This window comes from Prenolepis imparis, unplaced genomic scaffold (genome assembly GCF_030444845.1).
Source record: "Prenolepis imparis isolate NDT839.2.m4 unplaced genomic scaffold, iyPreImpa1.0 SCAF_1, whole genome shotgun sequence".
NCBI lineage: Eukaryota > Metazoa > Arthropoda > Insecta > Hymenoptera > Formicidae > Prenolepis > Prenolepis imparis.
The window spans coordinates 3,930,914-3,957,010 of NW_028141159.1; the positions used below are offsets into that span (position 1 = coordinate 3,930,914).

Here is a 26,097-nt window from a genome sequence, read left to right on the forward strand (position 1 = left end):
ATACTAATGCGCCCGTTGGGAATCGTTAATTAGTCCCTTACGATTCGGTCATTAAATTCCATGCGTCGTTATCGCGACGTCTATTGGCCAGATCGCCAATAATAACGTCCGAGGATCCACGTGTGCGGTTTCTCACGGTCTCGCGTTAATAAATTTGCAGTCGCGCGATATGTTTTCTCGCTCCGTAGCTAATTAACACGCTTTCGCGCAATAACGAAAGATCGGCATAACGGCCCCAAAATGCACATATTTCGCCCGACATATCGCGCGCATACATTTTCGCATACGAACAAATGACAGCGGCAACGGATAACGAAGTTATCCATAAAATAGGGGAAACACACGATCAACAAAATCCAATAGCCGGTACTCCGCCAACACGGTTTCGCTCCGTCGAGATTAATTAATCGGACATACTTTTTGGGGGTTGCGAGGCCCCGTTTCTCGTTAGTCTTCATTAGCCACACAACAACGACGACAATGCCGCCTCTATCCCCTCGACGCGCCGACGTCGGAATTTAAACGCGCGCATTAGCGGGAGTGATTCGACCGATTTTTTTTTTTCGGACTGATCGGTTTGATACGAAGCCTATTTTCTCCGGCGTCCCCGCGTTTCCCCGCGAATTCGATTAAACGGCGCACGCGTTAATCGACGTTGAAAGAGAAACGTCGCTCACGGGTGAACTCGCGATCTAGGCCAAATGACAGAACACACAAAAGCGACGATATACCGCATTCGATATCTCGTTCGCGAAATGAACGGACGACCAGCGCGGCAAGATCACGTACGACAGGAGACACACGGTAGTGTATAACAATTAATATTTGACAAACGGTGCTAAAAATTCAATTCTCCGCTCGAATTAATTAACTCCGATTTTCCGAGCGAACCTCGGGAGAAGCGCGTCCCTTTTTTTCCCTCTTCGTCGTCTTCCGCCTTTGCTTCATCCTCTCTCCCCTCGTTCTCCGCGATAACGTGTGAAAATAGCGAGAAGCACGAGAACCTTAATGATACGGCGGTATCGATTTTCGATTGGCGAGAACGACATTCTCAAAACCTTCGACAATGCCGTCGATGCCACCATCCGTTGACTCTCTCGTCAACACAGCGTTCTCCGTAGCAAGAACATTAATATCCGACATCGCACCGACGCTTGATTTTCGCCAGTATATTTTAATATTTATTTCGGGTTTATTGTCTCACAGATCGTCTAATGTTCGACTTGCTTAACGATTGTTCAGTTTCGCGTGACAATAATAAAAAATAATAAGAGACATTTCTTTTTAGTAGCGCGCATTTCATGGAAAAGAGCAAGAATATCCTTCTTCGCGAGATAGAATGGATATTCCTCTCGCTCTCGCGTGGCGTTCGAAAACTTGTAATAAGCCGCTTTGGTAGATAAATACGTCATAAAAACTCTCGCGCGCAGATTTCCAGAACCGCCTACGAATATATACATGTCTGCCTTTATCCTTTAACGCCGTTTAATTGGCCGTTTCAAATTATTCTTGAGGGATTAACACGAGCGGGCGCAGGCAATGCTCGCGGTACCCTTCCTCTTTCCACTTTACCTTTTCCGTTCTTCATCGTCCCCTCCTCCCCTTCCTCCATCCCCCCCCCCAATCCCAGGTCGCGCTTAAAGGGACTCTCGTAAAAGCGGTCCTAAGCGGTTTGCATTTTCATGAATAACATTCGCGAGTACTCCGCTTTATCACCCTCCTTCACCTTCGTGATTCTCGTTTTATTGCTCGTTCGCGACATCGCTAGGAAAGACGCGGTCGAACATTATATAATTTTGATAAATAGCATTTTGATAGATAGACATCGATGATCCGATGATTCAATCTTTTTTTCGTGAAATAACATTTCTTTCATGAATATTGCAACGTCACAAGTAAATGTAATTAGAATGGAGAACTCTCCTCCCCCTCCCTCACTTCTCTATACCTCAAGCATCCCATTCGTCTCCTCGACACAAACACGACATTCGCGTTCTTCGTTTGTCAATATCCTTCGTGCGAGGTCTTGCCGGCGGTATTTAACAAGAACCGACGACGTCCCACGCTCCGTGACGCGATGATTAAAGAGGCGCGCGATTAAACTACCGGCCGCGAAACGGTCGACGACTGACGAGGGTAATTAATGGAAGTATGATATAAAACGTTAGTGCGGATGAGGGTTTCGACGGGACGTACCAAACAAACGTGGTGGTCACGCATAACGGCAGTTGCCTGTACGTTCCTCCGGGCATCTTCAAGAGCACATGCAAGATAGACATCACTTGGTTCCCCTTTGACGACCAACACTGTGACATGAAGTTCGGATCCTGGACCTACGACGGCAACCAGGTACACTACTATCTCCACTTACACACCGACACACTCTCAGTACACACCGAGAGCACCAAGATTATATTATCGATCCCTTCAATTCTTCCGAATGAGCTATACGCGCTTTTACTCGAGCTAACCGGAAGCGGAGGGTGAAAAAGGGCTAGGGACCGCGAAATGTGGCTGTACCAAATGCGACCGATGTGGTTGCCAATGTGGTGCGACAAGAGGGAAGATTGTATTTTCGCGTGATTTCCGACGGAAAATTCGTCGGAAATATTTCCCATTGACCGTTCGACGAATAATGACGCTAATATACGAAATAAAGGTATATAAAAATTCTCGGTTAGTTATCGGTGCACAGAATAGCAGTAAATTCTATCTCATATATACGATTTGCGTTTGATGTCACTTTATTGGAACTGAAAACGTTTATCATTTTTATAATCGATTACATTTCAATTTTTTAAATAGCGCAAATTGCACAATCAGTGCCAAAAAATAGAGAGCGAATATATAAATTTTTTAATAATTCAAATAAAGTAATGCTACATTTATTATTAAATTCGCAATACCGTTCCAATTAAATTCTCGGATTAATTTTTATAGATATTTATGCAATTTTCGCGATGCATATTTTTGTATCAATATATAATTATGAAAAAAAAACACTATTAATTTATCGCCGAAGCCGCAGCGCGATAAAAACGTATCTCAATCGCAGCTCACGTCGCTTAATTACCGTCCAATTACCAATTATACGCGGGGCGCGTCTCATTTTCGCTTAACGAGAGAGTTCGCGGCGGTCCAAATTTTCAGCAGAGAAAACTGCCGAGTAGGTATATACATAATCCCATCTACGCCTCGTCGACCCTCGGCAAGCGAGCGGAGAATCATGAAATTCTTCGGCGTTCTATCGCAAATGAAGCAAACCACTTTCGGTGTCCGTTCGCCATCAGGACCACCCTTCGCTACCATGAGAGTCTCGACCCGCCTAAACACCTCTTTCCTTTCCTGGCCCATGGTCCCCGATCGAGAGACCAGATAGACCTTTTATCCCGCGCCCGTTTAACGGGCAACACCACGCGGCTTCTTCTGTCCGACACAAGACTCACAAATGCAACACACAATAGCGATGCTCCATAGATAGCCGTTCTCACGCTTCGTAGCTTCAGCTCGGATCTATATACATAACATAGGCATATATATATATATATATATATATATATATATGATATATAGCATTACATGTTACACCACGTACGACACACGTATATCACACGCACCGACGTATGTGTGAGCTAGATCCGCGACAAAAAAGAATAAAGTAAGATAGGAAGGTGTATCAGGGAGATATCCAGCACTCCGGAAACGAACATGAGCGTAATTCCAGCCTGCAACGGTATCTTTGCTCCATTTACATTGAGAAATACGAAATACTTTAGATATTTCGGCTTAGATAGTCGAGACAGGAAAAAACGTCGCTTTCCCGATTTCTGTATTCACTCGCATTAATTTCCGACAGCAAAAATTATATTTACTAACTGTTAATTCCATAAACACACAATATCCCGGGAGTCGATTAGTGTGCGGAAGTAATGCGTACAGCTCGAATCGTCGGAATCGATTCTTGCCCTATTCAATTATTTCCAAATTGCGGGTAACTTGAGGTGATCGCCATTAATGGAGCGATCTCGACGCAGTATTACCGTAACGCTATTTCCATGCGCCGAACCGACGACGGTAATTGTTTCTATAATGTCGGAAAGGCTACCTCGCTCGATCTTAGTTACTTTATCACACAAGTTTTTCGATAATCTGCAAACTGCGCTTATATATTATTTCTCACTATAATTGAATTCAAAATTCTCTGGCAATATAGTATAAAATTAAACCACATTGTGCATTAACATTGTGGTTTTTAATCGAAAAAGGCGCAAGGATATAATCGTTTTAATCCTGGCGTAGTTTTTTTGAAAAATTAATTAATCTTACACGTCATTCGATTTTTGAGACGCAAATTTGGATTTTTAAATATTAATTTTATAACGCAGAGCCAAGGATGAAAAAAAATTTTTTGTCAAACTAACTTCCAGTTCAATTATATCCGAATTGCGGATAACCCGTGGCGGTCGCCGTTAATGGAACGATCTCGACGCTCTCGTAGATTGTGTCGTGGATATTTCAACGTGCGTTATCAAGGATAATTACATTCGCGGCGCTAAATAAATTACCGTTGTCTTCCCTCCAAGGTGCGCAATTTACGATACGTACTTTTCCGGTTGAGATACTTTTACGGTTACACGCTAATTATCCTTAATTGTCTTTTTTATAACATTCCCCGCATAATAACCGCGACATTTGCATTTGGATGTTTCCGCTCCGTAGAAAATTACGCCTCAAGCAAGAAGAGGGGTATTCATCATCGCCTCTTTGTCATAACTTAATCTCTTGTAAGTTTTCCCATTAATTATTAAATTATCAATTATTAAAAGTTTTATACAATTTTAATATGAATTCTCCAAAATCCTCATCGTTACATCCCCGGGTTGCATAAGTTTGCTAATATTCCCTTAATTTCAAATTCGAAGCTGGCAGTTTGCCTAACGAGGATGATTCGGAAGTTTCAGATTCGTACAAGTAATCGTAATTTTTGCACACGTTGAACTATTAAATTCACGGTAATGTTAAATGCTAATAAAGTTTGATGTAACGGAATGCAACTTGATTTTCGTGACCAAGAGTCATCGTAAATCCGTGTAACCGTGTCTCTCCGCGATTTCATACGTCTCTTCGTTATATACGGGTGATAAATTTTGTCGTCGACACGGCAACTATTTTCCCGTCGTAATATGTAGAAACCGAGATGTGGATGTTTGTGTATATACGCTAGATATTAAGGCGTATATGCCGAGGCATCGCGTCTAACTCGCGACGTCGAGTTTGTCGAGCTCGTTCCCACGGTGCGCACAGTTTGCAGGCCGCATATAAACGCCAAATGTTAAATTCATTTTACTTATGACCCGGTTTCGACACTTCGCCACGTCCGTGACAGTTTCCAGCCCTTCGAGACTCTCGTGCGAAGAACCACTCGCTATCAAGCGCGAAGGTTGCCAGTTCGTCCTCTTGTTCCAAGTCATTCCCTGACGCACGGAATTAACTAGAATGACAATCAAATTCGGTGTATTGCGGTATGCAATACTGACTCGAAGTAGCTATGTTTGTTCATTCCTTTATAATGTGTTAAATATCAAGAAAAAGTTTGACCTAACACCTGTTTTAATAACAATATATGTGCGATCGAATCATCTTGATTTAGAAAATATTTTATTCCCTCCGGAAATATTAATTCAAACGTGGGATATAATTGATTAACGACATTTTTATATTAATATCCATTTGACGATGCCAAAGTGAGAAAATTACATGTATTAATGGAAATATATTCTTCTCCGTGAGAAGATACTGTCTCCCTGAGCGTGAAAAATTTGATATCTCCGCGACGTGTGAAGACCACATTTTTATACACGCGCAAATTTAATATAGACTGTCCGACGTCTTTATTGCGATGTTTTTTACGATCCTGAGCGAGGAGAGAACCGAACTTTATGATAACGATTTATCGCGGACTCGTGCGAGAACTGACGTGGCCGGGCCATAAAGCAAAACTGAAAATGACAAATCGTGATTTTCCGTTTGCCGCTGATGCATCGTGAAAACGCTGCGCCAAATCGTAAAGCTCGGCGAAATATTCGTTAACGGTCGAATAACGCACTTATCGCGGCGACAGAATGAGAACAACAAATGTCGGATACAAAATTTCACAAACGTATCGCCGTGAAAATTCATTGTTAGCGCTATTATCGTTCGAAAGAGGATGTTTTTCATCGAGTAATGAAATCGCGCACGCGGCCAAAACGAGAAACTAAATCAATCATAACGGTTTATCATACATATATACATACGTGCGCGTGAACATACGTTTCTCTATTTATGTCGAACATTTTTATTTGTACAAGCAAATATAATACATACATATATACTTGGCGCAAAATATTCAAAGTTATCAAAATCAATATGTGATATTTTATTATTTTGCGTTTGCGCGTTATATTTTGTGTGATTTCTCTCGACTCGTCGACGTTATTGACTTTGACAGTATATTAAAATCATTAAGTGCACACGTTGCGGCTTTGTAGCACGCTTTGATAATAAATAAGGTACACGCTTAAGCATTCTCATAAATTGCGCGTCAAACTATTCCCTCGCTCCTCTCACTGTCGATACATTTATAAACACTCCGTCATTCTTCTTTGTCCCCGTCGCTTTAATACGCGGCTAACGTCGATAAGACTAAAAAACTGGCACTGTGCTTTACAGGCGGCTCTATTTCTCGGGCAATAAATAATCCTTGTACTTCCGCAACGCGGTCTTATCGATTTCCAGTTCGAAAGGAATAGAATTCTGTCATTATTTGTCTCGGCGCATATGAAGTTTCTCGTTTCTCATTTCGCGCAACATTCGTCCGTCCATCTTAATTACGCGAGATAGACAAAATTTATTAATACATCAGATACTCATATATTTTTCAAGATACTCATAAAAAGTCAATTTAATTCCTAATTCAATTTTGCTTGGAACTGAAAGGAATAAAAGATTGCGGTCTCGAGTTATTTCAACGATTTAGATAATAACGAGTAGACTTCGATTTGTCAGTATGATTTTTGTGCATGAGTACATACCTATATTGTTTCATAATAAATGATATCTTTAGACATGTAGAGACTTTAATCGCCGGCACTTTTATCGGATGATTACATTTGCGGATTCCTCAAGAAACGATCAAATTTTGCACGATTTGCATAGTCAGAGAGTAATGAATATCATTTCTCCGATAAATTTCGCGTTTAAATAATAAATAATCCATCCGTTTCTACCGTATATGGTAGCTCTCCTCTGCTCCAGAGCGTCACGTCGCGTTAACTCGCTCGTATAATAAAACAATCGAGCGGATTCGGTTCGTCGAACTTGGTCGTCGACCATAAGGCAAGCTCGATAGTAATGGAATCTTAATGAGGGATCAATGTCTCTCGACTCACATACCGGTCGAACAGGAGTATTATTAGCGATTCTCATAAAACGTTCAGCGGGACGATTTTCCGACGACCGACAGTGGCCTTTAATAACGAGAACGTCGTCGTTCGCGCGCGCGAGAGATGACGCAGATGCGCAGATGAAATCGATCCACTCGATTAAAGTATATTATTATATTATGCGCTTCCTTAAATCTTTGAAACTGTTTCGGACAAAGACGCGTGTTCCGGGAGTTTCCGGGAGACTTTCCCGCTCTTTGCGTCCAAAGCTTTTTATCCGCCATTAAAATCACTCGCGGACAGAGAGCTCCGGCAAGAGAGCTTTTTTTTTAAATTACATCCGCGATTAAGTTCAGTCGGTTCTCTCGGTGCTTATTTTACTTTCACAGCGGCTTTACTGCGCTTCGTAATAGTATCTCGTCCGTGATCATCCTTAAACTTATATACGCACACGCTTATTACGTTTCGTTATTTAATTAATTTATATTCGGATTTAAGTATTTTCCTATCTCGACACGGTGACAAAAACTATATACAATCAAACTCGCAAAAAATGGATCAAATATAAACGAAAAATCGCATTGTCGATTCCATTTTGGCACATAAAAATTTAGTTGCACTGATAAACAAATTTAATTATTCAATTCGTACTAAAGCTCAGCTAATGGACAGGCACTCGGTGTACTTTGGGTCGCATAGATGGTAACATTTTACGAAGCAGTCATAAACATTTATCGTTTTCGGCGGAAATGAGCGCGTTTTATTCGGAATAATAAAATTTTGAGTTTCTGTGTTTTGCAACTAGGCCGCACGGTGTTAAATCGATTCTTTATCATCGATGCACCAATTTGGTCCATTTTCTTTCGGACAATTTAATTTTAATTGCCCGCTGAATCGAGTTAATCGGGTTCCCTTCGGAGTGCTGGAACAATTTGTTAATGAATGCAGTCGAAACAACTGAGATTCTGTAACCACGTCACGAGCGCAATCTGAGCACACGAATTGGCTATAGCTATGTTGGATCTTATATATAATGGTGTCGGCATATACATATATAAATATATATAAACATATATATATTTATATATATATATAACCTTCCTACGTAGAGGAAGGCGCTATGATGGGCTGATGTCGCTTGCCGGTGTTACTTTGCTTTCACGGGCTTTTTCTTCGAATATCGAGTGAAAGCTTTTTCGTAATATATATATACATATACCTCTATATACTATAATGAGTGCAAAAGTAAAAAAAACAAAAAAAACAAAAACAAAAACAAAAGGGAGAGAAAGGGAAGAGAAAAAAAAAGAAAAACGAGTGGAAATGGCAACGTGAGTGATTTTCGAGATTTGATATACACAGATTATTCCCCGCGTCTTCCCCGCGTCAGAAAGATACTGAATAGAGAAGGAAGTGTAGGACGAGGCCCCAAGTACACAACCGACCCCAAACTATACTACTTATACATGCCTCACACACATACACATAGACCAGTCAAAGCAGGGACCACGTGATTATGTCTGAGCTGGAAATTACGATTTTGCATGGAGCACATGTCCACGTCGTTCTACTATCGACTCCGCACCGATTATCCTTCATCGAAGAGGTCCGTCCTCCATCCGAGCTCTTCCTGAATCCTTTTCGATTTCCTGCGCGTTCCTCCTTTCTTTTTTATCCCTATATATGACGATTACAGTCGCGTGCTTGTAATACATACGCTTTATATATCTATTAAATCTCTCTCTCTCTATCTTTCTATTTCCTACTTTTTTACTCGCTTCGACAATTTCCCGTGCATGCAACGACGATCTTTGCTGCGCATGATGTGCATAATTTATCACGGCGATAACTCGTAGCTAGAGGAAGGTGAGCCTGTTGTGCACTTCGCGTTACGTATCTCGCTGTTTCGGGATTAGTTCGATTCGAAGCCGGATAGTATTCGAGTATTCAGTAGTTTGTTAACGAGAGTTATTGAGGAATGTTGCGCGATATATATCGAGATACAATAGAGTACTCTTTCGAGCATTTAAGCTAGAATTTTCAAGCGTTTAAACGTTAAATGAGGATATTTTTATGTAGCATTTGCAAGACGTATTTACGTATATCGAGATTATCAATTTAAATTCTTACATGTTGATTTTTCATGTAGAAGAGTATCGCTTCTTATATCTTTTTTACTTGCGAGAATAAATCAATGTCCGATCAAATATCGACTTGTATCACTTAGCGCGGCAGAATGCGATATTAATCAATCAATCAAATTCAATCGGTATCTAGTTGAATTATAATCAGTCGAAATCTGCCCCATCGCCGGACAGATAGTATCTCTATGTAAGCATTTTCTACGTTCTAAGAATTCGGTAATTAAAAAGTTAACGCTTGATTAATAATTCGTGAATTTTTCCTTCCAAAAAGTGCAAGTACGCGTATTAAATCACTTCAATCGTAACTGATTTGATTCGGCGAATATCACGAGGAAATTAGCAATTTTTTCGCAATAACTGTTTCGAAAAAAACGATCGCGTCACAGGGGAAAAAAATTTAAACGCCGCTTTTATTCATATCGATGACGGATTATAAAAGTATTCGCGCGTATAATCCAACAACTATATGTACCACTTTACGTAATCGCGCCAGCAGTAGCAGCAGTAACAGCAGCAGCAGCCGCAGCAGCAGCAGCAGCCAAGGATCACTTTCCTCTCAAGTCGATTTATCCGAGGCAAGAGAGAGAGAGAGAGAGAGAAAGAGAGAGAGAGAAACGCCTCGCTCGCATTCATTCAGCGGAATAACCGACGACGACGCTCCCGTTCCATGCAATTTTCCGGTCACTTCGTCATCGCCGGCGCTTCCGGCCATTTCGTTTATGAACAATTTGCGAAGACTCCTCCCGATCCTTCTCCGCCTCTCTATTTCTATCTCTGTCTCTGCGATCCGACTCCTTCTATTGTTTCACGGATTCACATTCTTTAAACTCTCATTCCTCCTCGGCGGTCCGAGGCGCCACGTGCGTCTCGGTCGTCGCCCGGGGATCAAGTCATTTGTAATCTGTCGATCCACCAACGAGTCTTTCCTACCTTCTGTGGAGTCGATAGCTGAGTGATGTCTCCGTGCCAGCGACAGGCAAGTCCTCATTCTTGAGATTCTCCGTGCTGGTCGCGCGCACTTCGATCCACAAGAGTTAATTCTCGATCGATCCTTGTGCCAACTATCCACTTTGATTTTCTTAACTGACAATTCACTGTGACATTGCTAAAACAAATTTCGGCCTAACCGTAGCAGAGCGCCATGCACGGCAGTAGTCGCTGTTGCCATATTATACATTCTCGAGATTCTACAGATCGCACGACAAGTATTGCCAGCATTTAATCGACGAAATTTCAGCCGGAGAAATATTTGAAATTTTTATTCATTTTTATTATTCAATGCAGCTGTTCCAAGATTTTATCGATCGAAATTTTAATGGCAGGTTCGTTGAGGAATTATTATCGCAAAATATATTACAAAATAATTTACAAGCAAGCATCAATTTACAAGATTCTATCGAACAAAAGCATTTTCTCATAATAACTCGCAATTTATAGCTGTCACAAAGTGCTAACTCGTTGATAGGTTGCGCAAATCGTAAATACCAATAACAGTATGGGAGATAGAGCTAATATTAAATGATTGTCACATATATTAATTGCAAATTATTAACCGCAAATCGAGTTTATCCTTAGATGGATCGTCGATAATATAGAAAGACAAATATATGTATATATATATATTATATATATATGTCTAGAGAGAGAGAAAGAGAAGCAAACGCTGCAAGATTAATTGAATATCGAATCAAAGTTCACACCTGCGAACAACGTATTCGACCGAACCATTCAATAGATTGTCGACAGGGATTACAAGTGTCTGCTGGTAATACTTCCCACGATCTCGCGTCCTTAATATGAAAAACCGCGAATCTGGCTCAAGTGTCGATTTAATAACGAATCTCCCGACGAGAGGAGATTGATTATTAACACGCGGCCGAGGTACCGAGCGTTTTATCGACGGTCTCTCAAAAAAACGTCGCACGAGAGAAATCTAATCTAAAAGTTTTGCCGTTGGAAGTGTCATTACCTCTTTCATGTCGTCGCTCACATTTTACTTCGGTCGGCCTCGCTACGAATGTACGTATGTACTATAACGGGACGGTCGTTAGATAAGACAGGTCATACGGATCGAATCGATTAATCGACGATTTAGAGACGAAGAAATGCGACACACAACGGAGAATCCAAAGAATGAGACTCGCTGAGCTAAGCTTAGGCTAAGTTCGCGTTCGCTTCGCGCTGTCATCGAAGTTTGGAAGATGCTTGTCGTTATCGTTATCTCGATGCTCCGAGATGATCCTTGAAAAGTATCGATCTTCTCCGAACAATCAATTATTCATTCGAATGAATGTTTCCTTGATCGATCGAGCTACGAAGAAAAATCATGCAAGTGGAAAGAGCAAACAACTCGCATAAAGACACAGATAAAGCTAATCTCATTTATCAATATCCATATAATTTATTGTATGAAACGATACTAATTGCGTGCTAATTACGAGCGCCATGTTGTATGAGCTGGTGCGGAAGAGAGAGCTCCAAAAACTGAATGTAACAAATATATACAACACCATATTCATCATTTTCGCGATACGCGCATCAAACAGGCGATGGTATGATTGTGCCGCAATAATTTTACATTAATTCGAATCTCGCGTAAATAATGTGATTAATGTACATTCGTTAATTACATAAGATCGATAAATTAAACTCCCCCCCCCCACACACACACGCAAGTCGATCGTCCGTACGACATATATGTACCTAAACTCGGCTACGTCTGAAACGGAAGCGAATATAATTAAAGCCGTAATTTTCATCAACGGGATTTCGATTTCACGAAGAGAGATAGAAGGAGGATGACGCGTTGCATTCGATTATATACCAGGGACGGGGGGATTTTATACACGAGTCGCAAATTACGGACTCGCGCGTGTCTAATCTTCGTGCTAAGCGCATAACACATATAGTCACTAATTCGCGCGTGATGCTGCTGATCGGCGGCTTGCGGTTTGCGTTGCACATATATGTACAGCGGGTGCACACCGCGCGAATCTGATTTCTTGTTGCCAAGTGACACAAGACGCATGCCTCTCATGCCTTATTCGCGTAATGATATACCGCGGAACATTCTCGCAGATTTTTATTCGCCGCCCCATTTCCCTCCTTCGTATTATCCCTCATTCATTCTACGTGAAAAACACACGATTCTTTTGCCCGTCATCCTAGGTCGTTCTCGAAAATTCAAAGAGCAAGGAAAATTTCAGGGCGCAATCTTATTCGTGGAAATAAGACGAGACGAAGAGAGGGTGGAATACGAATGGGCGTATTTGTATTCGGGGGTATTCGCCGTAACGAGGAAAACGAACGCAAAATTCTACTTAAAATGAAGGGTAGAATTTTGAATAATTTTATCTCTATATATCGCGCCCGACGAAGAAATTATTTTTAATTGGATACGTCTCTATACTCCGGTGAAAATTATAAAAGTTTGCGCGCAAAGAATTTCCGCTTTCGATCATCGTCTTCGCACTCGCATATAAGTAATTGGATATCCGCGCGTAAGCACAAAGTAAGCAAAAATCTTGATAATACACTTCGAATCTGAAACGAGAAGGGAAAAAAATCTGGCGCTAATCCAGATGCGACCAGAACGAGAGATTAAAAATTCCATTCGTTTGACACAGCGAGTGCTATTTTTTAAATTTCTAATCGAGTCGCGACGCGCGACTTTTGGAGGGAGGGAAAGGGTTCGGGGCAACCGTAAAAAAAAATTTGTCTGCGCCGCGGCTAGGCTACAGACGTCGAGAAATAAAAGAGGTGCTCGATACCTGCCTTTCACCTGTTGCACATGTGTGTTCCTGCCGGCTCCCACGGTATGCAACGACGCGTCGAGACACTTCTCTCTGAAGCACAGCTACTCGATTTCACCTTCCCTCTCGGCGCGTCGTTTCTCTTTAAGTCCCGTCGCGTCCTCGGCAGCCGCCGATTCGTCGGCATCGCATCCCCGAGACCGACCCGCCCTCGAAAAAATTCCCACCGTCGGAATTTATTCCTCGTCGAGGTAAGACGAACGGTCGCCTATCGGCTCGTTCGAGTGCAGCGTTCGAAATACGCTTTCTCGATCGTCTCTCGAATTGAAACCCCGGGGTTAGTAAATCAACGAGGGATACACGGGCTGCGGACATTTATTTTGAACAGCTGGTATTGATCGGCGCCGCGGACAGTTTCGATTTGTCTGTCTATCGTTGACAGAGGGTGACATCGGGGTGAGATCGATTGTATATACATACGTATTTCGAACCTCACACACGAGGTAGATTCGTTTTCATTGCACGATGTATATAATACAGTATATGTACATCGAATCAATATCGGTATATATGTGCGTGTATCTTTTATATATACTTATAATATTTTATAGGATAATTAATATACTTGGAATATGATAGATAATTAAAATTCTTCAGATCTTTCCTTCGGATATCTCAACGTAAGATAACAACGATAACACGTAAAGCAAAATTTATCGTAAATTGAACATCACGTACTGTAATAAAAATCTCGTAAGGTAGCACCTATATTACACATAATTAAACTTGTGAGCAAATTTCGCGAAATTGCGAAATTACCGTTTTGCGCAAACTTCCCACTTGCAATGATAACGAGGGATCTATATAGTCCATACGACAACGATAACGACACAATCTCGTAAAGTTGATGGCAGTACTTGTTGTCAAATGGCAAGCTTAAAAGAACGTTCGTTCTACAACTATAATAGTATAAGCGCGAAGCGGACGTGTTTATTCGGATGCGCTCTTACTTGCGTGCCCCTCGGCGCACTTGATCACGAATTACAGATTGTAACCGTAATTAAATCTGATTACACAATTACGTGCGGTGCGTGCGAGCTAGGGCACTCATGTAAGACCACGTACCGAAAAAAACGAGAGAAAAAAAAGGGAGAAAGAGATGTGCCGACCTCTCTCGATGAATACATTAAGCTGCGTTCCTTTTTATTATTAGCCCTTAAGTGTTACTCGACGAGAAGTTGGACATCCTGTTGCTCGAGGAAATCGCCCGCACGCGGCCCGTTCGCGCTATCTCGGTTCGAAGTGTCGAACGTCTCGTCTTTAATAAATCGATTACAATTATAAAGATCTCGTGATCGGCGAGTTGAGGGTCGTACAAGGATCGAGACAGCAAAACGCGCCGAGGACGGGCGACTTCCTCACCTACCACATTTGCGTGTCGGACGAGAATCATAGATCGTAAAGAATCGTATATAAACTTCCTCAAAACCCCCATCGTCTCCATAAAAAAAAAAGAAATACATCGCAACGTCGAGCGGTCATTACCGCCGCCTTTCTTTTCGCGGTGCAGCTCGGTGACAGCGGCGATGGAAGAGAGAGAATCTCTGTTCTCCTATCCTTGATTTTAACCACGACTTTTTCGCGATTGCGCGCGGAAAAAGTTATTCTTTCCTCGGCCAACTAAACGTAGAATGTTGTATAGCTTTGCAACGCGCGTCCGGCGTCTGTTTTATGCAGACGAAATATTTCACGGGAATATCATCTGGCGTTTTAAAAAGTTCGAGATAATGTGCCGTCAGTGCAAAATATATCAGTGAACGTTGCGCGAAATTTCCGTTTCCGTAATTTACAGACTTTACTTACGTTGGATCTAGAGAGAGAGAGAGAGAGAGACCGGTATATATCGTTTCACCTTTCGTCATTTTTTCCGGTTTCTTCTGAAAATTATTTGCTCATTAATTACGGGAAGTGCTTTGTTATCGTATTTCAGCAGTCCCGAGTATCGATCACGCGCTATATATATACGAGGAATTAATGAGCAGCCGTATATTCTTTACCTCGTTTCATATCACATCAACAACGGACTTTCCCCGTTCGAGTATATAAAGCACACAAACCGCATACGCACGTGCGAGCGCGCGGAATACGATATCGCGAATTTTGGTATTTACGAGCGGAACTCAGCCGAGATTCGGTGATCAATACCTAGCTCGTTTACGCGTTCTCGCGCGAGTTCGCTTCTAGGTCTCTCTCTCATCGTGAATTCGAAATGCTAGAAAACATCCGCTAAGTTTCGCTCATTAAATCGCAGCTACACCGGATTCACACCCACTGGGAACAATTGAATTATTTTTATCGTCACACGTATCGTTTCTCATCGATTACGATATGTCAAAATATAATAATTCTCGTACGTATACAATTATATAAAATAATCTTCGTGCCTAAAATCTGGGAATTCTATTAATTATTCGTGTCTTTAATGAGCCGGAAAGAGATCGTTTGTAGAGCTCGCGACCGGATGGGAATCAATTAAGACGCGGCCAATTAAACAATTTGGGCGCGATTCAATCAAGCGCAGCACACGTCGAAATCCTGGACCACGGCGTGAGAATACAAGCCGCGCGCGTTTTCGCACATCGCACGCACGTACATCCATATATTCGGCGGCGGGATTTACGAGCTTCGCTCGCACCGCGAATCGACAGATAGGATAGGTGCCGAAATTGCGTGGCTCGTTCTCGATTCTCGATTACGCGCCGCCGTTACATCGCCGCCGCCGCCAAAATGCTGCTGCACCACCCCCGTCGAAATGCAGAATCCGTGTGCATTTTCACCAATTGCTCCGCCGCATATATAAACGTTGTCTCTCCCCCACACCCCACCCCCCGCCCGACTTATATATATATCGACTGCTCTCCCCCATGACATAAATTGTGTATCTATATACATATATATACGTATACACATATATATATGTGTATACGTATATATATGCGTATGTATGTACATATATGGATTTGTACCAACTAAAAGACTGTATCGTCTGTATGTCGTACACACCCGAACTTTGTTGGATCCATTTCGCCCTCCGTGTCACTCAACGAATCAACATCAACCGTATCGATTGATCTATCTGTACAGCGTGTGTGTGTCGCATGTTCTGTGTATGTGTGTATATATTGTATATATATATGTATATGTGTGTACAGAAATATTAATGGCCGTTTCGTGTCGTGTGTACGCGGCGTAGCTGCATGCCTTCCTGATGATGTGCGTAGATGATGTCCGCTGTTGACACGCAGACTCCCTTTTCCCTCGAATTCCATCTCCCGTCACGTGTCTGTGTACGTGTTCACGCGACGGACAAACCGGGATTGAATGCCGGAATAATTTCGGCGAGTTCTCTCAGATTTCGACGCTACATGTATATGCGGGAATGATTTTCGTGTCTATGCGTTCGGTGCAAGATACAACGTTTTCCCCATACCTGAAGCATCGAGACTCGAATTCGCCAAAGTTGTGAACGGTAGTCTCAATCTTTGATTACCGAAGGGAATATGTGCGTTTGTGTATGCCTGTGTAGAAATATATGTATACGTGTAGACACACTTGAATGTGTATCATTATTTTTTAAATTATCATCAATAAAGAGAGCATGATCGATTGTGCGCGATACATTTTGCAGTCGGCATATTCAAACGCAATTTTCTCCGACTGAATCGTGAAATATACATAAGTGCAATCGTGCTTCGACTGTGACGTTCCTTCCTTTGCATCAATAAATCCATTGCCGCGTCGTATTCGATCGTGTGATAAATCTGTCAAAATCACGTTTTCGCGAAGAAGCGCGCAAATAATTCTTACCCGTTGAAAATTCTTCGCGAGCAAATAAATCGCGTTGTTAACATACATTGAAAATTAAAGATGATCTTTCGGTCAGAAATTTTGACTGAAGTGATCAATATAAGAATCTCTGAAAAGACGAAGAGTTTATTTAATTATCGTTTATTTTGCAATCGAGTAGCACGAGATTACGTGAAATTGCATTATTCCTAATTTATTAACGGTATTGTTTTCATACGTACATACAGCAAAATCCGTTTGCGGCATGAATTGAAGCCGATGTAGTTTTGGGCGAGTTCATATTTCGAATTACAGTTATGTATATACGAAGATAATCTCTCTGCGTTTATTCAGAACCAATGGAAACGCAGTAAACGGTACGAGATATATGCATTCGTATTCGTAGCGTGGAAAATTAATCTCACCAAAATTATTATTGGTTTCGATTCCCCCTATTTATACAGGTGAAATCTGTACGGTCGACAGAAGGAAAAATGGCTCATTTTACTATACGAATCGAATCGTCAGAGGGGCTGTAATTATTCGACGAAGCCCTCGATTGCGCATGTACGAGAAGCCTATCCTGCAGAGAAACGCTCCTCCAGTATCATCGTCTTGATTAAACGCGTCGGATAAGAGGCGTTATATATGAAGATTGGATTTAATTAGTTAAGGGGCTGTGCAGAACCGCATTTGCATCTCGAGGCATCCATTGCCGATGCATCGCGCCGGCGCAATAAACTACGTGCAGCCACTCCGTGAATAAAGGCCGAAGCAAAATATATACGTGTCGCGATGAATTATGAGGGGCTAACTTTACGAGCCTCCGTGTAATCCGTCCGTAATTTTCGCTGCGAATTTCACGATATTACGCAAACACCTGCTACTTGTAGTCGGAATTATTACGGAAGACGATCGCGAGGGAGGGATCGATGAGAGGACGGGAAAGAAAGAAGATGATGATGAGAGGGTGGATAAAGTGAACGAGTCGATTTGATTGGTCGAATACGGCTACAGATATGAGCCGGTTACGACAACGTTCTCCTCCCGAGAACGAGAAAATAAACGCGACATAACCGGTCAAACTCTTTTCTGCAAATTGTGATTGCTAGAGTCGAGACCTCCTTTCCCATTTTCTCGGTACGAGCGCGACGCAGATTTTCACATATATTTTGAGAAAGGAAAAATATAACGTTCTTCTTCAAAAGATATACGAAGTGCATCGAGGACTAAACTGAATTTTTATCGAACTCGTTTTACTCTAATGTCCCCGGGAATATTGGAAAGTAACGTCTTTATGAATATCTTCTTTCCCCACTCCAAGGAATAATACCTTGTCAGTAGAAGAGGAAGTTTTATATAAAAAATATATTTGAGAAATCACGAGAATATCTATGTGTGTGTTGAATAAAAATCGTATAAAAAATTATCTATTATTCTATTATTCTAACACTTCGATCTTTTGTGTCAATAAAACGCTTTTGCAAATGATTAAATGCTGAATAGCCCAAGAAATAGTCTTGTGCGTCAAAGAAGAACTTTTTCGGTGCCTTACATGGTCCATAGCAACCAGCCGTACCCCGTATATTCTATTTGGCTCATGATCAAAGAGCAACAGATATCCGACGAGCGATACGAGACTTGAAAGAAACTGGAAAATCTACGGTATCCCGCACCGGTGTCGTCACTTTATTTCCCGTTCTCCAATCTTCCGTGTAGATGGGAGCAGAGATGAGATGAAGGTAGCAGGAATCTTTATTCTCTGTCCAAGATTTCTTCCAATTACTTTAATATGATTACGGTGCGATAAATCCATAGAGAAGTAACAGGTCGTGAAATCTTTAACGTAGATTCTTATTACTTTTAAATTGAGATATCTGCGCGAAGCAATCGAGCACAAAATCTACTCGAGAAACGAGGTATCCTTAAGCTAATATTATATTTTATCGTCATATGAAAGATTATACGAATGGAAATGGATGCTATTGATTTTAGCTTTCCCAAAAGCCCCTAGGCTAATATTTCACTTATCGTCCACTTTAAACTCGTCAGATAGAGAACTTGCCGGATCCTCAAAGAAATTTCACGAGTCTTCGGAAATTTCTTATCTTGAAATATCCGACCCAAGGCTTTTTGTGGAGGCCAAAGAGTTGATCCATCTACTTCCATTTCTCTCCGCAGATGATACACAAATATAGCTATTCGTCTTATCGACATGCGTGATACGATTCAAAGTTTCGCACGGGGAGAAAAAGTTCGCGGCTATATAGAAAATTTCCCATATATATTTCGTGCAAGTTGCGAGCACTTTATCATAGGAAAAGGACTTGTTGACCGCACGGAAAGCAATTTTCAGCGACGTTAAAGAGCCAGTTTTCCGCCTGTCGGCCGCACAAATGCGTTTCTCCAGGCACGTTATAAATACGACGCGCCACTTACAATGAAGAAAGAAACCACCGTCCGCCTTCTACTTCTTCTTCGCATCGGTCGAGTGGATTCTTCTCCCCCCTGCCTTTGCACGCCTTATCACGTAACGCCGGATTGCGAATGCACAGTCTTGTAGATATATGTATACATAGTGTAGACGTAGGCGTAGACGCGAGCGGAATTCGTAGCTGCATGCGGCACGTTCGGCTTCGACTTACCTAACGGAATGCCCCCGTCGTGTAGATACGTGCCCGTCTTAATCAAACTTTGACCTTGGTAGCTCGATCTGGTACTCAACTCAGAGGAGGGTGGTGACTTATCCGATTTCATCTTGAACGGGGAATGGTACCTCATCGGTGAGTTTCACAGAGTCTCAAGTTTATGACTTGTCAAGCCAATCAGAATCTGTATTGGCTTGTGTGCGTGCGTGTGTGTGTGTATTTTGTGCGAATGTGTCTTCAGATTAAAAATAGAATCTCGAATCGACTCGATGAATAAGTTGTGCGATACTAATCCGGAAGTAGAACGCTCACAAATAAGTTTGAGAAGAGTCTGTAAAAGATATCTATACACACTTGTGGACGAATATGAATTTTTAACAGATTATCATCGATTTTCACTCAATACTTAATCATTTGGGAGATTAATACTTAGCGATATATATAAAAGTGTCAATGTGATTTTTTTTGACACGTCCGAATGTGACATCTTGTCTCTCGCCAACACTCGCTTGATTGAAATGGATCAGATTTTAAAATAATATTTTGTCGATATGTCCTGTTTGAACGATGGAAATGATGATTGAGCAATTTATTTTGGAAAAACAGATGATTAATAGAGAGATCCGAAAGAAGAGAAGAAGAAAATCAGAGTACTCGATATAATTTAGATATTCTCCTGCCGTTTCGCATCGAGACTTAATCCTCGCCGTTCTCAGCATGCATGCACAATGGTAATGCGCCTACGTTAATCCATCGCGATTTGCGAATCTGTTTGTACAGCTTGTACGTTATGGAAGCACAGAATGGGAATAAAATGATGATTAAAATGCAATATACATACCTATATATATCGCAAAGCTATTATAGAATTTAACGATTCTATTTTCTACGGGCGCAGTAATTACGCGGCTTTATCTTTAACAGAAAGATCTGTAATTTTTCGTCCGCGTTTCATTCTTAGTGCGCTGTACACAATGACACGTGGCTTGATTGTGCAATTCTACTGTATACGTTCAATAAAATCGAGTTGTTATTTCCACGAAGAATCTTTGCTCGAGGACTATATTATTCGCAACTAATGAAAGATTTACTCTTCGTTTCCTGTCCGTTCAGCTTTGCATCACAAAATTCGCAACTTCGACGTGATGCAAGGATATGAATATACAATCAGAGTTTACGATCTGCCTCTTTATGCGGTCTGTAATATTACATAATTCACGAATGTATAACTGTATTTACATATTTCGTCTTATATCGCGTCTATCTCAACTTTCCTTCGTTACTTATTAAAATTGAGTAACTTTATGTCTCTGATTCGAAACTATTTTTACATTTACACACGGCAAAAAAATATATATTTTAACTCATTTTGTATCATCTCTTCGTTTCTCTCTGCCAGAAAATGTTGATAGTTCGCGTAAAGATTACGAAGAAAAAAATGTATATGAGAGAAAATCTGTCACCCTAATTCGTTCCAGCTCCTCGGATTCCGGGACGCAAATTTCGCCGGTGATACGAAATAGCGTCACCGATGTGTGAAGGAATGCTGATGGAAGTCGTTAAGAAACCGCACACCCCCGGCTTTTCGCCGATACTGCTCGCAGATGTTGCTGCATCCCGGGGCTTTTCGTTTCGCGTCAAAGCGCGATCGATATCGCGCGACCGAATAGAAATCGAAAGATTTTATGGGTCCTCCGTGTCGCTCGCGATATCCCCGATGGGTATGACTTTATACGACGTTTTCCCCTTCGCAGTGTGACGCTCTCTTTCTTTCCATTTTCCCGCCTCAATTATTGGTCCGCATTCTTTTACTGCATTCTTCGAACTCGCATATCAAAAAGTATCCTCTCTATTCTTGTGGTTCTCTCGAAAGAAGAACTCACCGTGTCGTCGAATCAAAGTTGCAACAGGAATGAAATTTGCGATAGTCTCGATCTAGCGTTTTGAAAAAAAAATTCTGAAAATATATGTATATATCCGAACGAGGGAAAAATTCCTGGCAAGAGAGGAGCGCATTCTTCCAAAACGACATTTCAAGAGAGACGCATAAAAATTTTGCAAGTGTAAAAGAAACACAATGTCGTGCCGTATAAAATAAAAGTTTGCATTCATACATACACACGTGCATATATCTATATATATGCACTTTTGTTTCAATAAAATTTATTGGACATCAAGTAGGTTTTTCGATGTGAAGCAAAGGCGGCATTGAATAAAGATTTAAAGTGAAACTGATCACAATATCAAGCGACAACCGTTTTAAAAGATGGCAGAGAGACAAAATGTGTTCAATTGCGATACCAAGAAATAAAATACGAAAAACCGCCAGCCTCCTATTGCGACCGACAAAACGACACACTCGATGTTCCCACGTGTAATGGTGAACCATATGTCGACGTATCGACATCGGTGAGCGTAATTTAGAACGTCGCCTCTAAAGTGTCGCTGTATTTTCCGAGACACGTTAATTATCCCGAGCCGGATGCACCGAGCACACGATCGCACACGTCGAAATAAGAAAGAAAAAGGCGTCCTGAGAAAGAAAACCAGCAACAAGTGAGTATCCGATATCGCGACGTTCGAGATCGATTCGAGAGAGTATGTCCGATCGGAAGCTATCGCGAAACGCCCTACGTCCTCAAAAGTATCGAACGGTCGTTTTTCGCCGAGTCGCTTCTCGCACCATATTCCCTGGAAGTGAGAGCGCGCCAGCAGGTGCATCGTATTTAAAGACCACGAGGAGAACGAGTTCTATTTTATCGCGAGGCGCGTATTAATATATATATATATATGTTGTCGCCATATGTTCGCCGGTAACTTAACTTGTCACCGAAACAAAATCGCGACGATAGAAAGAACAGGGAACGCATTTCGCAACTCGGCGAGATCTTCCTTTTATAAACTTGAATCTTGTGCTGTAAATTTAAGATAGTTTTTAAAGCGAGATCGCGCAAGAAGAAATCGTTAATAGTAAAATCGACGCGAATCTTTCATCGCGACTTGATAACAATCTGCGCGTCCACGAAAATCTTGCGATAAAACTGATGGAAATATGATAGATAGACCATACTTTATATCTTGGGATGTTAGTCCCCTCAGGACACAGTACAGATATAGCGGCAAGAAAAGTAGAGAAGATGAAGGACAGTAATAATAAAAACATAGTCCGCGGTAGATAGAAGATGCTGACAGAGATAGGTAGATAGGCAGGGGCTTTATTATGTTCTCCGGTGGGAACACATTGTCTCTGCAAGAATAGTAGGGTCGACGAAAGAGAGAAAAAGTGTGAGAGAATGAGGAAACAACATTATCCGTAATCGAGGAACGCAATCGATGCGATTACTTTGCGTAAAGTATCATCGATATCATTTTTTTTTTTAGTCTCTCGGACAGACAGACATGTCGGCGTGTACATCGGTTCTGGCACTTTTTCCAGGTATGCCGGGGAGGAAGAACACGATAATGTATCAGTGTTGCCCGGAGCCGTACGTCGACGTCACGTTCACGATACAGATACGCAGGAGGACCCTCTACTACTTTTTCAACCTGATCGTGCCCTGCGTGCTGATATCGAGCATGGCCCTACTGGGTTTCACCCTGCCGCCCGATTCCGGCGAGAAGCTCACCCTAGGTAACGTAACTCGTAGCATGCCTGCCTGCACACCAGCCAGACACACCTCTTCCTTTCTTTTCGATTGGTTCGTTTGGGATTGTTACTGTTTACACGATATGTAATATATACGCGATAGAGTCAATTTTTTAGAGTTTTAGAAAGTTTTACACGAGACGCGTAGAGTTTTTAAGACACGCGTGATGAGATATCACACGTACATTTTCGTATAACTTGTCAGTGTTCTAAATATATATTTTTTTTTTTTTTACATCGTTGAAGAATCTTTCATTTTCACGGATAGATTTTTTTATCGTATCACGATTGCCGAAGAACTTGAAGTTATAGTTCGCACACACTAAGGGTTTTAGAGAGTTTTTTCTTTTTTTTTTACACATTTGTTACAAATTTTTACCTCTAGAAATTTTTCTAGCTTTTCTAATTTCCAAGCTACGCCTTCAATTAGTGGATGACATTTTATTAGTGAATGATGGGATTATAACTGCGTTAAAACGTAAGATGGTATATACCATGAAATACATATGTATATGCTGTATATATTACATATCTTATACACGCGTGTATTACGTCTTTATACTTTTCTGTGAATACTTTCCGTTCATACTTTATACTCTCGGCGCCACTGCTGACTGTCCTACGTTTGTTTCGTTTTGACGACGGAAGGAAGTAGTCAAGATCGACTCTACTTTCGATCACAGACGACCAAACGACGTCGCGCAACGTTCTCGTCGGGCGACTCTCATGTAACGGCGATCTATACAGCGAGACTCCATTTCTTTTTCCTCTCACGGACCACACGCACACTTTTCCGGCTGCTAAATCGTTCGGGAGGAGCTCTCGATGTCTCGAAAGCTCTCGTTTCCGGATATTTATCACAGACGACGTGCACTTTCACTCGCGTATCGATTAAACGAACATATTTTCGCAATTACCCAACTATCGGTGGGAGTCTTTATCGTCGCGTTATATTTCTGGTAGTATATAGGAGTATATTGTTCTTCGGATAATATTTCCATTAATCTCGATTTCTGTTTTCAACAAATTTTATCGATATGCAGAACCTGTATGTAATTATCGTTATATATATTTAGAGATAAATAGATCGTCTTCTCTCGATACACTCTTTATTTGTGATCGTCTAAATAAATAGGGGATCTCATCATGAATAAGAAACAACAGAGCCGAGACTGCATCAATTATGTGAAATCGATATTCCTCGCTGTATATATATTTATCTCTCACACTTACGTGAATAACGTCGCCTTACTAACGCGTCGATACCTTCTCTGCATGCGCGTTTCTTGCGCACCAGCAGACGCCTAGCGCGGTCTCGCCACGTTATCTCGTAAAATCGCAATATCTACGGCCGCCTTCGAGAGGTCTCGCGAGTTTATACGTCCACGTTTACATTTACGAAGGATCGTTCGAGAAAGAGTGCCGCGTGATTTGAATTTTGGATACTCCGGGGCAAACCGGTACATCGTGTTAACCTGTAAGGGCGAGCTGCATGTTACATAGCGCGCCGTGTATCTCGACATGTAAACGCCGCCGGGCGATGCATATTTCAAGGGCTCGACGGAATAAGCCTCCCTCTCGAACGGCTCCTTTGGTCCTGCAGCGACTAGGTAGGCCACGTGAAATATTACGTACACGCTTTCCCCGGCTCCACGATGAACACTGTACTCAAATTGACCGATCCTATCGGACGAATTTTGGCACATCCCGAGTTTCGAGTAGCCACATTTCTCCGCGGACGTTCTCCATTTTAATGAAACGTCCATATTAACGGAAGCGTTAAATCTGACAAGTTATTAAGCCTGATGGATCGAAGGATATTTATAATACGAAATGATCCCTCAATCGGGGGAGATGGTCAACCCTATGAGGTAGATAACGCCGAGGTCCTCAATTATTCAGGATTAACACTCGAATAACCGACAGCAATTATACCTCTATCGCTGGCTCACTATCTTACGATAAGCGCCGAATGAAAATGCATAAAATGACACCCGCGCATTCCCGTTGAATATTCATAGGGCACCGACAGATCCAATCTCGAGCTCTCGATAATACGGTACATCGGGTAAAAGAGAGAGTCGTTATCTCCCCTCGAAGTTTTTGACGTGTCGGAAACAATGGGATTTCTCCCTGCGGGACGCTTTGCGCGATTTTTGTAAGATCCATTGGGGGATGCGACGCCATCATCGATTTGTCGAGATTCTAAACGCTATTCGATAATTACTTCGATCGATTTCTCACGGTTTCCACTGATCCTTTTGCCTCTCGTAATCTTCCAGCCAACAGTCGTTTGTTTCTCTCATCTCGACTGCGATTCTCCGAATTCAATCAGGCATACGGACACACCGAGTACGAATCGTATAATTTCCGTGGTGGAACAATCGACGAGTTCGATAAAAACGCGCGGAACATCAAAGTGGGATATTAGAGAACCGTTTCATCGAGACGTATCGACTCCGATTGAGAGCAAATTCGTTTCACGATACTCACTTCCGATACGTGATCGTACTCGCCATCCAAATAGTCAATTCTCGATACGTTCTCGATACTACCTCACGTATTGCTAAGACTGCTTTCTTCCTTCCGTTATTTTTCACGGCGGGATTAGTCGGAAGTTCATTGCTGTAAATTATA

At 41.7% G+C, this 26,097-nt stretch overlaps 1 protein-coding gene and 1 long non-coding RNA gene across 9 annotated transcripts in view; one reads left to right on the forward strand and one right to left on the reverse strand.

Annotated features, from left to right (window-relative positions):
- The window catches only part of Nachralpha6 (nicotinic acetylcholine receptor alpha6), a 235,468-nt gene that overhangs the window by 115,546 nt on the left and 93,825 nt on the right, over nucleotides 1–26,097 (forward strand). For all 8 annotated transcript variants that reach the window (XM_083049565.1, XM_083049506.1, XM_083049541.1 and 5 more), the window contains exons 6-8: nucleotides 2,169–2,349; nucleotides 19,874–19,949; nucleotides 23,251–23,445. In XM_083049565.1, coding sequence (XP_082905691.1) covers nucleotides 2,169–2,349; nucleotides 19,874–19,949; nucleotides 23,251–23,445 — 452 coding nt within the window. The remainder of the gene's footprint in view (nucleotides 1–2,168; nucleotides 2,350–19,873; nucleotides 19,950–23,250; nucleotides 23,446–26,097) is intronic.
- The window catches only part of LOC145942739 (uncharacterized), a 141,437-nt gene that overhangs the window by 42,505 nt on the left and 72,835 nt on the right, over nucleotides 1–26,097 (reverse strand). The gene's annotated exons all lie outside the window — the stretch shown is intronic.